The 17,367-nt window shown below is 39.9% G+C and overlaps 1 protein-coding gene across 1 annotated transcript; it reads right to left on the bottom strand.

Moving 5' to 3' along the window:
• Window positions 1-301: 301 nt before the first annotated feature.
• LOC138894317 (uncharacterized) lies at window positions 302-1,090 on the bottom strand. The gene has a single exon (XM_070179007.1). The coding sequence runs from the start codon at window positions 1,088-1,090 to the stop codon at window positions 302-304; it is 789 nt and encodes a 262-aa protein (XP_070035108.1).
• Window positions 1,091-17,367: the final 16,277 nt, after the last annotated feature.

Below are 17,367 nucleotides of genomic sequence, written 5' to 3'. Positions count from 1 at the left end.
TCGTATGCATGTGGCAATTTCATAGCCTTACTTGCTTGAAAGGTAACTTCTTTGTCATTGACTCAGAACTTGATCTCATTTCGTTCCAAGTCCTATGTGCCCTACCGGTAGCAATGAAAGGTCTCCCAAAGATGATAGGGATCTATTTATCAACAGCACAATCGAGAATAACATAGTCAGTAGGGAGGAGAAACTTCCCCACTTTCACAAGCACATCATCAACTATTCCCACCGGTCGCTTTATTGAACGGTCGTCCATTTCCAGCCTCATACTTGTAGGCCTAGGATTACCTAATCCCTCTTACTTGTAAATAGCAAGGGGAATTAAGTTTATGCTAGCCCCATTATCACAAAGGGCACGTGCAAAGTCACGCAATCCAATAGTGCATGGAATGGTGAAGGCTCTTGGGTCCTCTTTCTTTTGGACGGCGGTTGTTGAAATGATGGAACTAACCCGGTGAGTCACATTCAACACATCATTCTTGGTGGTTTTCATTTTAGTGATCAAGTCCTTCAAGTACTTAGCAAAACCCGACATCTCTTGAAATACTTCCACAAATGGAATGTTCACTGATAATTGCTTTAGGATGTCATAGAACTTTTCGAGTTTGCTATCATCAACCTTTCTAGCTAGTATTTGAGGGAAAGGAGGAGGAGGTCTAGGAATTGGTGCTAGAGTTTTTTGTGCCTCTATTACCTTTCCCTTAACTTCTTCATGGTTCACTTCTTGAGTTCTCACCTTCTTCGGGAGTCTTTCAACTTCAACAACATTTGGCACCTCAACTTGTGCCTCGACTTCTTGTTCATAATCATCCACTTCTACCACTTGTTCATTCTCTCCTTGAAGTAGATTCCCACTTCGAGTTGTGATTGCCATACAATGAGAAGTTGGACCACTCCCACTACCTTTTGGGTTTGCAATTGTATCATTTGGGAGAGTACCTTTTTGCTTCGGATTTTGATCTCTTAAGAGATCCCTCATTTGCATCTCCAACTTTTGAATAGATGCGGTGTGAGAACCCACAAGCTCGGTCATATTCTTCATTAAAGTGTCAGACCTCTCTTGATTTTGCAATACTCTTTCAAGCATGTTGTCCAACTTGGATTCACTTGAAGAACTTTCCTTCCAATGTGGAGAATTAGAATATTGCCCCTTTGGTGGAACATAGGGGTTTGAACTTCGATTTAAAAAGTTGTTGTTGTTACTCCAATTTTCTTCATTTGAACTACCTTGGTCATTTCGCCACTGTTGGTTGCCTTGCCCTTGCGGGTTAGACCTCTATTCGTGTTGTTGTCCTGAACCTTGGTAGGGTTGTCTTTGATATCCTCCTTGAGGATTGTTGACATAATTTTCTTCTTCATATTCCTCATTTGACATGGGTTGCACATCTTCCACAACAATCACCTTTTTTGTTTGGCTTTCAGTGAACATTTTCGTCAACACATTGACATTGGTGGTAAGCCCGGTAATTACTTGATCTCTTTCTTGATTCTCCTTAATCATGTTGGTCAAGGAAGGAGTACCATATGCAATTCCACACGTTGTGTCTTCCGAGTGCCAAGCTTGGTTATGTTCTGCCATCTTGTCAAGGATTTATGTGACCCGTGCAAATGTTTTATCCATAAAGGATCCATCCGCTGCATTGTTGGCTTGGATTGATTCATAAGATCCAAGACCATGTAAAACTTCTCCAACAAAATATTATCCGGAATGCCATGATTCAGCGACCTCACTAAATATAGCTTCAATCCATCTCATGCTTCATGTAGATGCTCCTCTAGTAATTTCTTGATGAAGAAAATTTTATCCCGGAGCTCGGACTTCTTGCTTTGCGGGAACCATTTTGCTAGGAAAGCTCGGACAAGTTCGGGCCAAGTATGGATGGAATTAGAAGGTAGATTTTGGATCCACTGTCTTGCATCTCCAGTTAGAGAGTACTTGAACACACTCAACTTTAGGGCATCATCTGAGACATGATTCTGCTTGTGCATTGCACACACACCCAAAGTATTTTTGAGATGTTGTGTCGGATCATCATCGGTGGAACTTCGGAAGAACCCCTCTGCCTTTAGCATTAGGATTAGACTGTGTTCCACTTTGAAAGTGGCAGCATCAATTCTTGGAGGGATGATGGCATTTGTATCCTCAATATACTCATTTATATCCGCAAACACATTCTCTTCTTCCGGCTCGCCCATGTTTACCTAATGACACCAAGCAAAGTGTGATGGAATAGAAGAAGACGTAAAGTAAAGCACACACTAGTTAGTAATTTCAAAACCGTATTTCCCGGCAACGACGCCAAAATTTGATACGCTCAACTTACATGTATATAAATGGTGTAAGGCGGCCGGTGTCAAATATAATAACCTAACTAGGTTGGGGTCGAATACTACAGGGAATATGTGTGAAAAGGTTACTTGAATAGTGTGAAACATGACTTAAGACGTAGTTCTACTCCGTTAGTTAAAAAAAGAGATTTGTAACTGTGAATTGTCAAGAACATCTATTTTATTAAGCGAATTTGATTAATTTAATTTAGAAACCAAGGTTGTCTCCCCATCAATGGAATGCAATATTGCAATCGGTGTTAATATGATATATTTCTAATGGAAGGTCCTTTGATATGCAAATAGTTTCTAAATAAGGTTAATTGATACGCTCAAAATACACCTATATAAATGGTGTAAGGCGGTCGGTGTCAAATATAATAACCCAACTAGGTTGGGGTCGAATCCCATGGGGAATAGGTGTGAAAAGGTTACTTGAATAGTGTGAAACTTGACTTAAACCGTAGTTCTACTCCGTTAGTTTAAAAAGTGTTTTGTAATTGTGAATTGTCAAGAACAACTATTTTGTAAAGAGAATTTGATTAATTTAATTAAGAAACCAAGGTTGTGTCCAATAGAATGTAATGCTATCGGTGTTAATATGATATATTTCTAGTGGAAGGTCCTTTGATATGTAAATAGTTTCTAAATGACTACACAATATTTTCCAATAACTAGGTAGCATTTACTCTTTTTGATTTTCCCAAATATAAAAGAGTTACAATTAAGAGCAACTAATTTATGCCAAGTAGAATCCTCTAATCCCTAAGCAATTCTATTAAACAAGGTTTAAAACCTTCTTGCTATTAAATTCTACCAAACCCTAGCCCACTTTTCGAAGTAAAGATAGAGTCAAATGGCATTAGTCAATGTTTGCAACCATCAACCATAAATGAAGCATAAGAAATGAATAGAAATCAAGCAACCATTATATATATATATATATATATATATATTCAATGGTAAACACCCATTAACATTATACCCACTTAGGATCCACAACCTTAGTATTTAAAGTTAGCTACTCATACTAGAATACAAGAACAAAGTAATAAATAAAGTCATAAAGCTTACAAAGAGAATAAAGTCTTGGATTCTCTCTCAAAAGCTTCCAAACTAATGGTGTATTCAATGTTCTAAGTGTAGTCTCTTTTTAAAATTAGATGGTCCACAAAAACCCTAATCATTCTCTTTATAATGGTCTAACATTTGTGGTTAAAAAGTGAAAAAATGACCCTACACATCATGTCTGCGACCGCAGAATGGGTCGCATAACACTTTCGCGGTCCGCACTTCTTCATTTATCACCGCAGAATTGATCACAAAGCTTTCTAGTTTCCCATAACATTATGGTTATAACGTCCGCATATTGGTTTCGTGACCGCATAACGTACCGCAAAGTCATCTTTGTTGGAACTCCTCTTGCATTTATGCAATCACTATGCGGTCCGCATAAGCGTTATGCGACCACACAATGGATTGCAGACTTGACTCTCAGAAGCTGGGATGTTCCGCTTCATTCTGCGATGGGTCTTCGGTTCGCACATCATTTTTGTGGTCGCAGACCTGCCGCATTTCTGCCTTTCCATGGATTTTTGTCATCGTTTTCATGTTCTTAGTTCTTCAAGTCTGGTTTCCTGCAAAACACCAAAACTAAATAAGAAATGACTTATAATGTGTTAAAAATATGAGCTTTTATGTAATTAGTATTAAAAGTTCCGTATTTCTACGGCACATCATTAATCATATGAGGGAGTATGATGGCTATGATCCTTTCATAATTGCACATAACGTTAGGCAAGTGTATTATACTCCTATCCTTTGTGGTAGAATAAGTCTAATTGGTGGGTAGTAATCAAAACTAAGCATGTGGGTAGGGTGGAAGTCAAGAATGTGTTAAATGTTGCATATCAAAATGATATCTCAAGTATTCACCAAATAGTGGACGATCAGTTAGAAAATTATTTGGAGCATCATGAACGCATATTAGAAGAAGTTTATATAAATGAAGTAACAACTATAGAAAATGAGGATGAATAATCAACTGATGAAATTGAAACAAGTGAGGACGATGAATTCTCGGACGAGGAACAATACGTCGAGGAGGAGTAACAAGTTGGCTTTTAAAGCACTGTCTTGTTATAACTAGTTTCTTATTTTGTCATTCTAACTATGTATAATACTATGCAGATGGAAGGCAAAGATCAAGGTAAGAATAACCATACTAGTTCTTAGGGTCGAGAAAAGGCTAGGAAGGCAAGGAAGAGGGTAGAATTTGGGGACAATACTACTCTCTCATTTCCAGCCTCTTCACAGATGCCTATGTCTTTTCCTCCATCATAGGGCAATAGTGAGCTGCCATAGCAGAATCAGGCTTATACTTTCATGCAGACACCGGGTCTTCCATCACAGGGCCATAGGACTATACATCCATCACACAGTCTAGATGTCTCACATCCACTTGGATCGTAGCCATCTGCATCGCAGTCCCGTAGATTGCAGCCATCCATATCACAGCTAGATCGTTCACAACCATATGTAGCATAGCCACATGGATTGCAACTAGATTGTCACAGTCACAGGGATCTCATCCATCTTTATCATCTACTCCTTCCATTTCAGGGCTTCGCCTGCAAGATCATAGCTGTAACGACCCGATCAGTCATTTTGTGTAATTATATCTAATTACCGCTTTGTGCTTTACACATGTGTGTTTGTGATTTTATGACTTGCGGGGTAGGTTAGTTTCATTTCGGGAAGCTTTCGAGCTGATTCAGACCCATAGATTCTTGACTTAGAAGTTTAAACTTGAAATTTCGACCAAACTTTGACTTTTGTGAAAACGAAATCGAGATTATGTTTTGATGGATCTGATAGCTTCGTATCGTGATTTGGACTTGATCGTATGCCCAAAATTGATTTTGAAAGTCCGTAGGTCGATTTGTGTTGATTTGTTGAAATTTGGCAATTTGAAGTTGAAACGTTTCACCATAGGTTGACTTTTAGCTATCAAGCTCGGAATTTGATTTTGGGACTTGGAATAGGTCTGATATGGTATTTAAAACTTGCCTGCAAAATTTGATACCATTTAGAATTGGTTTGATAGGATTCGGACGTTTAGTTGTAATTCTAGGAGTTCTTGAAAATTTACTTGAAAAGTATGTGTTTTAGTGTTCGATTCATAGTTTTAGATGTTATATTTGTGTTTCGATTGCGCGAGTGAGTTTCTATGATGTTTTCAGACTTGTGTGGAGGTTTGGTTTGGAGCCCTGAGGCTCGGATGAGTTTTGGACATGTTTCAGAGTGTCTTAGACTGAAATTTGCAAAATCTGGTGTTTGGTGCCTCTGGTGTCACAATTGCGAACACCAGGGTCGCATTTGCGACTTTAGTAGGGAACCCACATGTATCGCAATTGCGATTCCTGGGTCGCATTTGCGAAGAGGCCTTGGGCTAGGCTAGGTTTGCATTTGCGACGGTCTTTGTCGCTTTTGCGAGGGCAGCAGGGTTCGCAATTGTGAACCCATCTTCGCATTTGCAAAAAGCTTCCCATGCCTGTCTGTCCTGCAATTGCAAGATATTCTTCGCAATTGCGAACCCATATCGCAATTGCGATAACTACAGCTGAACATAAGGGCTGAAAGTCGGGATTGCATCTCTCATTCTCTCATTTTTGAACCCTAATCCATTTGTAATCATATTTCATCAATATATCTAAGATTCTAACATCAAAATCATGTGAATCAAAGTGAACATTTGTGATACCTTGTCAAGTTTTTGAAAAATAAGAAACTGAGTTTTGAGAGTTGATTTGGACTCGGATTTGAAACTAATTAATATATGAACTCGTGGGGTCATGGGTAGTCGAAATCTATCATTGGACCCGGGTTTTGACCGGGCGGGCTCCGGATTGACTTTTGTTGACTTTTTGGGAAGAGTGTAAAAATCTTAGTTTTATCTATTATAATTGATTTCCCTAGCATTGTTTGATAATATTAAGTCGGTTTTGGTTAGATTTGAGCTGTGTGGAGGCAAATTTTAAGGGAAAAGCTATTTCCGAGTGTTGAATTGGCCTAGTTGATGTAAGTATCTTGCCTAACTTTGTGGGAGGAATTACCCCTTAGGATTGGTATTAATTGATTCATTTGTTCTATATGAAAGTCGTGTACGTAAGGTGACGAGTGGGTACACGGGTTATACATGGTATTTGACTGGTTCAGGCTACTTAGACTATTTACATGCTTCAATTAAAATGCCATATCATATTCTAAATTCGCATAGTCAATCTATTCCTGCTTGTGTTAGTCTATCCTTACATGCCTTAATCGACTTGTTTAACACTTGTTCAACATCTTACTTGATAAATTGCTCTCACGCCTTAGTTAAACTTATTGCCTTTGTGTAACGAACCGACCGGTCATTTTGAGAGTTGTAGCCCCGTTTTCCCATTTACTACTCATTCCCTACTTAATTGTTGTTATATGACTTGACGGGGTAGTTGGTTCAGGTCCAAAAAGGTTTCGGAATGAATTGAGACACTTAGTCTCAAGGTTGGGAGCATAAGTTGAAAAAGTTGACCAGATGTTGATTTATGTGTAAACGACTCCAGAATGGAGTTTTGATGGTTCTGTCAGCTCCGTTGGGGGATTTTGGACTTAAGAGCGGGTCCAGATTGTGATTTGGAGGTCTGTAGTTGAAATAGGCTTGAAATGGCGAACATTGGAAATTTAGAAGTTAGACTAAGAGTGGACTTTTAATTACATAGCTCGGATTGGGGTTTTGGGAGTTGGAGTAGGTCCGTGGTGTCATTTGTGGCTTATGTGCAAAATTTGAGATCATCGGACTTGATTTGATAGGTTTCGACGTCGAATGTACAAGTTGGAAGTTCATAAGTTCATTAGGCTTGAATCGATGCGCAATCCGTGGTTTTAGAGTTGTTTGATGTGAGTTAAAGGCTCGACTAAGTTCGTATCATATTTTAGGACTTGTTGGTATATTTGGTTAAGGTCTCGGGGGCCTCGAGTGAAGTTTAGATGATTATCGAATCAAGTTTTGAGTTAAAAGAGGTGCTGTAGCTGGAGTCTTCTGGTGCAATCGCACCTGAGGAGCTTTAATTGCAGGTGCGAACTTGCAGGTGCAAACAGGGAAAACGCAGATACGGCCTGGAGTTGAGCGTGTAGTGTTCGCAGGTGCGAGGGAATTGCCACACCATCATGGCCGCAGATGCGGCGAGTGGAGCGTGGAAGCGGGATTTAATTAGATCACTGTGGAGCGCGTGTCTGGTGGCAGAAGCGGAGGCAGTGGAACCTTGGCCAAACAGCAGGAGCGGAGGATTTCTCACACCTGCAAGATCGCAGGTGCGACTAAATGAGTCGCAGGTGCGAAAGTGCTGGATAGAATATTAAGTTCGAGGTTTTCATGATTTCCTTCATTTTGGACATTTCAAGCTCGGGATTAGGCGATTTTTGAGAGGGATTTTTGATTTTTCCACCTAGATTGTGTAGTTTTGAAGTATAATTTTGGAGTTTGAGACTAGGGATTTAGAGAGTTTAAATTGGGGATTTGGGTGTCAATTTGGTGTTGGATTTTGGAAAATTTGGTATGGTCAGACTCGTGGTTAAATGGGCTTCCGGAATATGTGACTTTTATCGGATTTTGGGACGTGGACCCAGGGGCTGCTTTTTAGTTGACTTTTTTACTTTTGATTAAGAACTTAGTATTTTCTTATGGAATTAATTCCTTTAGCTCGTGTTGATTGTATCGAACTGTTTGTGGCTAGATTTGAGGTATTTGGAGGCCGTTTCGCGAGGCAAGGGCTTGTTGGAGTAGAGTTTCACACAGTTTGAGGTAACTAACACTTCTAAACTTGGTTATGAGGGTAAGAAACCTTGAATTTCGTGTTAAGTGATTGGTGTTGAGGTGACGCATATGCTAGGTGACGGGCAGGTAGGAGTGCTCCGTAAGAATTGTGACTTGGTCGATTCCATGAAACTGAATAGTTGATTAATAATGCTTTTACCCGTATTTTTACTATGTGTTACAGCTATTGAGCTTCCAATCATGTTAGGAATCCTCCTTAGGCTACATGTTGGTACTGTTGGGCCCTCAGAGGTCATGTTACATGTTGAACTATTTGCGCTAATTGCCATTTGTACTAGGTCACAACTATTATTCGCATATTATGTCTCGGTCTCTGTTGTTCTTTACTTGATACATCATATCATTATTGTTTGGGATGAATAACATGATTCTGGTGAGCCCAAGAGACTAGAGAGATTAGTGAATGAGTGAGACTAAGGGTATACTGTGAGTGATGTTTATGGGATCGGGCTACACGCCACAGCAGGCTTTATTAATTCATGCCAGGATTTGGCTTATTATAGCGCTTGGGCTAGATTGGCCCCTCCGGAGTCTGCACATCCACAGTGGGCGAAATTGCTAGCAGTTATTCACATTTGGGCTGGATCTACCCTGGTTTATTTGCATTTGGGATGGATCTTCCCTGTTTTACTTGCATTGGGATAGATCTACCTTGTTCTGTGTTGAGTTTTGTCGCAAATCTGAAAGCATGTCTAAATTCTTATACATCTACTTGTTAAATTATGAATTTTTGAGTTATCACTGTCATATTTTCTGTAACTTTTTGTACTGCTAAATGTTGAAAGTGGGCTGTATTATTTGAACTCGTCACTACTTTCAGTCCAAATGTTAGATTTCTTACTTATTGAGTTGGTTGTACTCACGCTACATCCTGCACCTCGTGTACAGATCTAGGTGTTTCCGGCCACGGCGGTTGCTGATTTGCTGAGTCCAGACCTTCGTAGATCATCAAGGTAGCTGCTTAGCATCTGCAGACCTTGACTCTCCTCCCTTATCTTTCTGTTTCCTTGCTCAGATTTACTTTCTAGTCAGTGTATCAGACTATGTTATTATGTAGATGCTCATGTACTCAGTGACACCCCGATTTTGGGAAGACTTTATGTATTAAGTATTGATATTCTATCCTATTTTTATGAGATTTTTCCTTTATTTAGACTGGTTTAGCGTATTTTAAAAATTAAAGTATTGAAAATGTTAGAGCAGTCGGCTTTCCTAGTACCATGATAGGCACTATCACGACAGGTTAGATTTTGGGTCGTGACACTTTATTTGATATGTGTCAGCTCTTTAATTGTTGATTATCATTACTTGAAGTCATTGTATGTGTTATCTCTTTCATTGTTAATTAACATTATTTGAAGTCATTGTTACTAGTTATCTCTTTCGTTGCTATTATTCTCATTTGAAGTCATGTTATTCCTTCCATTGTGAGTTAATTGTATTTGGGGTGTAGTTACACGTTATCTTTCCTATTATTGAGTTATTAGTGTTGAAGTTGTGGAAGTCATATCATTTTGAAGCGAAGTTGATAATTGTTAAGATATATTTTTTTTTTTAGAATTTTACATTCGTAGTTATTGTTGATATTCTAGTACATGTTGTGGTGGAGCCATGGGCTATTGTTGTGGAAACATTGAAATTGTTGATTGCTGGCAAGTTGTGATATATGGGCACTTGTGGTGCGAGTTGTTATTGTGTTGTGATATTGATGCGCATACGGCTCTATAAGACTTGGGGTTGATGTGCATGCGGCGGTATAAGGTGGGACTTATGTGTGTGTTGCTTGTAAGGGAACTACGTCAAGCCACGCGGCAACATAAGGTGGGCTAAAGTACGTGTAGCTATTTTGGGGAAACTGTTTTCAAAATCAATTTCAAATGTAAGGCTCATAGGGTGGCATAAGGAAGGATTGTGATTGAGATTGTGAATTGTGAATACGAGGCGGTACTTCGGTTGTGATTCTTGATATATATACATGAGGCGGTACCTCGGTGGTGATTTTTATTGTACACGAGGCGGTGCCTCATTGTGATTCTTGTTGTTTTGTTCTTCCTTGTTTTTGTCAGTTATTGTCCGTATATGATTATTGTGGTTCTCCTTAACTAATTTCTTTATGTTATTTCCATGAAGTAATGACTCGACCGATTGTTTTAAGCTCTAGCGCGTACTTCGACGGTTTGAGGCCTTAAGTAGCTTCACTTCATCTATTATGACTTGTACGTATAGTCGGATTTGAATTTTGGGAAGTTCGGAGTTGATTTGGAAAGAAAATTCTCAATTCAGAAGCTTTAAGTTGAAAAAGTTGACCAAGGTTTAACTTTTGATTAAATGACCTCGGTATCAGTATTTGAAGGTTCCAATAGTTTCATATGATTATTTTGGACTTGGGCGTATGCTCGGGTTAAGTATCGAATGGTCCGGGAGCATTTCTGCGCTTATTGTGGAAAGTTGGCATTTTGAAGGCTTTAGAATTTCCTAAGTTTGATTTGAAGTGGACTTTAGTGTTATCGATGTCCCTTTGGGATTCCAAGCCTTGGAATAGGTTCGTATTGTAATTTGTGATTTGTACGTAAAATTTGGCATCATTCCGAAATGTTTACGTATGATTCGGACGCGTTCGGGGAAGGATGAAGGTTTGAAAGTTAAGAGAGTTTAAGAAATTGAGCTTGATCTTTAATTCTTGGTTTCCATGTTGTAATTTGTGTTCCGCGCCTTCGGACAAGTTTACATAGGGTATATAAACTTGTTAGAATGATTGAACGGGGTTCCTCAGACCTCGAGTAAGTTTTGGGGTGGTTCCGGACCACTTTTAGGCCTTTTGGAATTGCTGATAACTGGTGTCAAGGGTGTGAAATATGATCGCAAAGGTTTGGGCTGTGATTACGAAGATCAAAGTGTTGTTCCAGACCTTGTGAATCGTGATCGCGGAAGGAAAATCGCGATCGCATAAAAGGAATTTCTACTGTCAGTGGTCTGACTTCAGAAGCTTATATCTTGCAATCTATAAGGAATTTGGGGATGATCCAAAAACAAATTTGTACATTGCGATCACGGGATTTTGGCCATGATTACGATGCAGGAAATGTTGCTAGATCTTTTGGTAACCGTTATCGCATAACTAATGACCATGATTGCGAAGAAGGAAGACTGCAGGTGTATTAAACACCTAATTTCGGGATTTTGAGTTCATTTCTTCACTTTTAATTTCTTGGAAGAAAATCTAGAAATAATATTTTGGATTTTGACCACGAAATAGGGAATAAATTATATATTTGAGTTCGTGGTTCTAAGGGAAATATTTGTCTTCAAAAAGTTTCAGAATCCGGGCACGTGGCCCGGGGGTTGACTTTGTTGACTTTTCGAGCTGAGTTGAGAATTGTTATAAATTAATTAATTAAGCATTTTTCGGTATATTTTGATTGGTTTGCACGTTGTTTGACTAGTTTCAGATTGATGGGCATCGATTTGAGATTTTATAGAGGCGTCGGAGCAGGTTATCGGATTTCGGAGCAAGGTAAGTCTCCTGTCTAACTTTGTGAGGGAGAAATTACCCCATCGGTGATGTATTTATTATGTGCTAATTGTTGTGGGGACTACATCCGCACGAGGTGACGAGAGTCCGTACATAGCTAAAGTCATGCTTATGTCCGGTAAACTTAGGTCTATATCATGCGATATTTGTATTAAATGAACTCAACTTGTTAGTTTAATTATCCAAAATTGTAAATGTAAATTTAATACGTGTTGATTTATTGGACCACTAATAAGTATCAATGTTGACCCTCGTCACTACTCCTCCGGGGTTAGGCTAGATACTTATCAGGTACGCATTGATTTACGTACTCATGCTACACTTCTGCACTTATTATGCAGGTACATATTTCTGGTGGTCATTTGGGAGCAAAGGCACAGCTATTACGGGGACTTTACGGTGAGTTGCATCCCATGTTATGATCCGCAGCACACGGAGTCTCCTTCATATTCATTTATGCTATCCTGTCTATTTTACATTTCAGACAGATGTTGTATTGGTATTGTATTTCTTAGTAGATACTCATGCACTTGTGGCACTGGGTTTTGGGATATTTTAGTTGATGTTAATGGTTATACTTTAATATTGTCACCTTTTTATTTTATATCTTACTAATATTATATGTATCCATGATTTCAAATGCATTAAATTCTTTATTTAATAAAAGTTGTGATTTCAAAAGTAATAAAATGAATAATTATTTAGATGGTTCACCGCTGGCTTGCCTAATGGCGACATTGAGTGCCATCAAGGCCTATAGTGGGTTCTGGGTCATGATAGCTTAGTATCAGAGCACTAGGTTCACTTAGGTCTCACGAGTCATGAGCAAGTCCAGTAAAGTCTTGCAGATCGGTACGGAGACGTTTGTACTTATCTTCGAGAGGCTACAGGACTGTTAGGAGCACTTCCCTTCTTGATTCCTTGTCGTGCGATTTGATTCCATTGAAGTTTATGCCTTCATTTCCTTCCTAGTCACTCTTATGCGATGTTGAGCACTTGTTGTCAACTGGGCATCGAGGAGTTATGGTGGTACTGCAGATGTAGTGCAGGATGTTTCTCCCTGCGTATTCAAGTGGGCTATTAGCATTGCCTTGTGGAAGGGCGCTCTACCATTTCCGCCCAATGCTAGTGTTGCCTATGGTTTCGAGGCTATGCACAGTATATTATGTGGTTCATGCATTGTTATTGTAATGTGTTGTTGTGAATGGTAGGTTGCTCATTTATCTGTTGCGAAAGTGAATGACTCGAAAGGAAGATTTCTCGGTTTATGGTTTAGAGGCTCGACATTTAATTCCAGCGGAGGAAAGGCAATCGGACTATGGATGTCCAGGCCTTGGTTGACGGAGTAGCAAGACTTGATATTTTCGAAAGTGGTAGAATTCCAGCGGAGGAAAGGCAATCGGACTATGGATGTTCAGGCCTTGGTTGACGGAGTAGCAAGACTTAATATTTTCGAAAGTGGTGGAATTCTCATTTGTGATGTGGTGACGTCGTCCTTGTTGGCACGCATTAAGGATCATCGAAGTATGGTCTCCTTTGATTTACCTTCGGGGCAGGGTGTTGTGGAATGGTGCCTAAGTAGCGTTTGTCAGAAATGGCAGTGTATGGCAGTTTTAGAGTCGAATCGGTGTTTCTAATATTGATGGAGGCTCAAAGTTGGTGGCAATTTATCCGTTCGGGTGCTTCAAAGAGGGATTACAATTTGAGGCAGTATTTTTGGGTAGCGAAGGGGGAGGAAGGACATGGTAGAAGGTGTCTCGTGGTGATTGAACTGCTAGAAGGTCAAGTATGAACAACAGAGGCCGAGTAGTTGCTTAAGGAGGTGGTTTAACTGAAGTAGGAGTGGCAGAGCAACGTATGGATTCCAAGGTAGTATAGCCACATGCTTTGAGAAAGTCTAAAGCGATTTGGGGATCATGGTGGACAAATGACTAAGTCTATGAATTTCATTTGGGATGGTGGCTACTGTACTGAGGAAGTATGAATATGATGGAAAGGAGTTTGCTTGGAATGAAGAGGGGTGTGAAAGCTTGATTATCGTTTTGGGATGAAACGTGACTTCGAATTTTGGAACATTTTGTTGGACCTTCAGTTAATGCTAATGGGGAATGAACGGACTTTTAAAGGTGGAAGAGACGAGCATGGGCTCAGGAAGGTTTACTAATTTCATGGTAGTTGTAACCAGGGCAATGTCGTTGGAAGATGTCCATATGGAATTACACAGGTGGACTATCTCCTATGAGCAAGTTATTTGTTGTGTGATGTTCGATGAAGTTTCTATGAAGAGTTATACTTTCTACCCAGCGGGAGGCATGTACTATGATGTGAGCTTGGATCACTTGAAGAATATGGTACGAATGTCAGGAGGTGAAAGTTTCGGTTGTGGTTGATAATTCGGAATGTTTTATGAAAAGTTTAATAAGAGATTGCGACAAACATAGCGAGTTAACGGTGCGAGATCATGGTGATTGAGAAGGGGGAGTCATTGTCGGTTATGCATTTATGTGATCGTAGCTTAAAGCTAAGCGGGGATACCTCCGTCTATGACTGGGTCACGTGGTTGTGTGCCTTAGTATATTAGTTATAAATAAGGAAAGAAAATGTCAAGGGTAATTCAGGCAAAGAACTTGATGAATGTGTGCTACATTTTACCTTATCTATTCATGTGCAGATTCTTGGATGACTCAAAGTTTATGCTTCTTCTGGATGTGATGTACAAGGAAAAGAATCCATCCGGTTGCTTCTTTGGAAGTGTTCATATGCTAATAGAGCACCAATGTTTGGTTGTATACTCGGGATCAGGTTAGAGTGGGTGACTCTCAACAATGGTTCTAGTGGGTTTAAGAAGTAAAGTGCGGTGCCTAAGGATTTTCGAGTTCATCATATGGCTAAGGAATTAGTTTTGCAGCGAAGTGCGAAAGAGACTTGGAGTATTTCTATGAATGTCATCGGGTCTGCAGTGCGATATTAGAGAGATGGAGGAAACAACTTTGGATTCGTAGGAGGTCTTTCAGAACTGGTGTATCAGTTGGAGATACTATTGAGTGCATAAGGAGGGTATGAGATGGCTGATAGGTATTGAGACGATGTGGTCTTGTGATTTTGGTCACTCAAGATGAGTGTTGTTTGAGATCCGTTATGTGTTTGAGTAGATCTATTATTTTGAAGGCAAGTCAAGAGTAAATTGGAAGAAGTTGAGTCAGCATGGTTGTGGAAATGATCAATTTCTTCAGTGTGTTAAGGCTATACATGTGATTCGTGGATGTACGTGGGGGTATTAGAACCACTGTAATTTGATTGATTTGGAGGTATTTGATTCTGATAGCCTTGTTATGTGTAAATGGATCCCGGAAGAGTTATGGAGGTTTAGACCACGACTTAAGGTTTGCATTTTCTACGGTTATGGGAATTCGGTTGCGTGCTGCAATTGTTCTTCTGAAATAAGTAGAGTGAAAGGGGTTCTAGCTAATGAAGTGTTTATTCTACTGGTGGTTCAGCGGTTATAATGAAATTCTTGGATTCTCGCATAGCCGCATGATAGGTGCAGTGAACGATATGGAAATTGGTGGTTGAGGATCAATGTTGCGGTTCGGTTTTGATAAGAATGTCACGAGCTCGGAGGATCGGGGATGGATTTCAGATGTTCAGAGTATGCTGGCACTATTTTAGGGCATACCTGAGGATGGTCTATTTTGTGGAAGAAGTGTTGGGTATTGAAATGCAGATGCTTGACTAGCATTATAGAAATAGCATGGTCGATGACCATTAATGTTCAGATTTTACTACCTGGTGCGGATGGTTGTGGGAGTATATCCCACGACAAAATCATATAAGTATGACATGTTAGTCATTCGATTGCTAGAGATTAAAATCCAGTATGGAGATTTTGGTACTGTTGCCAATGGGAGAGATTATAACTGATAGGCGCTCTATTCCTTTGGTTGTGGACTGTAGAGTTTGTTCCAGATTTGACGACTGCTCATATCTAATCATGAATAGGGTCATTGTGGATCCTTGAAAGGTTATTTGCCCAGTACGGGATAATCAGAATCAACTTGAGGTCTGTTAGTATATCTAATGAGAATATATGCTCTACATCAGGTCGGATGTGTTCATTCAGCATAGCAGTGCTTATGGAGGAGTCTTCGGGTGTTGGATGTTATTCTTGTCGTCAGCTATTTTATGTAATACACTATTACGCCATGTGGGTTGTGAGGTGGCTTGATTATTCGCACATGTGTTGTGATCCCGTATAGCTTGTGGTGTTTTATGAGCAAGATGGCTCTCTAGATGCAGGTCATTTATTGCACCTTAGTCGTGCTTGCGTTTTTGTAGAGCATGGTGCTATTTGTCTCCCTAGGGTTGTATTTATGCACTTGGCGTGCTTGTGGTCGATATTTGGGTATTTTATAGGTATGAACATTATGGGTTGATAGGTATTTCCTTATTTATTATTATGTGTGGATCGAGTGTCACGCCGCCACGGGTATGTTGTTTGGATTGGGTTGCACGCCGAAACAGTGTCATATTTGGATTGGGTTCTATGCCACAAGGGTGTCATGTTTGGATCAGGTTACACACCGTAAAGGTGTCATGTGTGGATCGGGTTGCACGCTGCAATAGTAAGATGTTGAGTATGGTTCCTTACACTTATTTGTGTGCCTTGTTTCTCATTCTCTAAGGTAGGTTCATAGCATCTATTTGGCCATTTTATTCGTTACGCGGGCTGGATAGTTCTTTGTCAGAGTTCGTTCTTCCTTATTAGTCTTATTTGAGTTGTAGCTTGTTGGCGCATTGGTGGCGTCATATGAGATCTTTGACAGTATTTGAGGTGGCTTATTGCCTGGGCGGCTTGTACTAGGTGAGATGAGGTTGCTGGACTTGGAATCAGTGCAATCGGACTTGTATAGTGTATATTAGGAAGAAAATATCAGTAATCAGTTCATAATGAAGAAATGATTCTTGTCAAGCAGAGAGACTCCGGGAATTATTGATTTGGTAGGTGGTTATGAGCTTCTACGTGTCGCTTTCATCGTTGCAGTATTGCTAGGGTTGGATCAAGGCTTATACACGTTATGAGGTATACTACCGGCATCGCATCTACGGTTGGAGAATGTTCTTTTGGGCATACCAATTATGCAGTGCATTGTGTAATTTCAGCATGGGTGCATGATCATGTTTTGGTACAACGTGTTGAGTTTGATACGATGTTCGTATGTTAGAATCAGGTCTCGTAGAGAATTTAGAATGTTGAAATTTGGTTCTAAGGCTTGTGGGATAAGGTAAAAGGAAAGATCTTTAGTTTGGCTCAAGCTAATGTGCTCATATGGCTTGTGGTGTCACGGGTAGGTGCACGAGGTGTTAAACAGTGATTTTGAGCAACTCCGGAGCAGTTCTTGGCACGTTTGAGGACGAACGTATGTTTAAGTGGAGGAGAATGTAACGACCTGGCCGGTCATTTTGAGCTCTAGCGCATCGTTCGGCAGTTGGAGGCCTTGAGCAGCTTCACTTCATGTATTATGACTTGTACGTATAGTCAGATTTGAATTTCGGGAAGTTCTGAGTTGATTTGAAAGGAAAAGTCTCAATTCGGAAGCTTTAAGTTGAAAGAGTTGACCAAGGTTTG

This window comes from Nicotiana tomentosiformis, chromosome 6, assembly GCF_000390325.3.
Source record: "Nicotiana tomentosiformis chromosome 6, ASM39032v3, whole genome shotgun sequence".
Classification (NCBI taxonomy): Eukaryota; Viridiplantae; Streptophyta; class Magnoliopsida; order Solanales; family Solanaceae; genus Nicotiana; species Nicotiana tomentosiformis.
Note: the sequence above shows the minus strand (reverse complement) of the source record. Positions and strands in the feature narration are given on the sequence as shown.

Excerpts from the sequence above, each read along its gene's own strand:
- LOC138894317 (XM_070179007.1), bottom strand. The coding sequence starts at position 1,090 with ATGCTTGAAAGAGTATTGCAAAATCAAGAGAGGTCTGACACTTTAATG.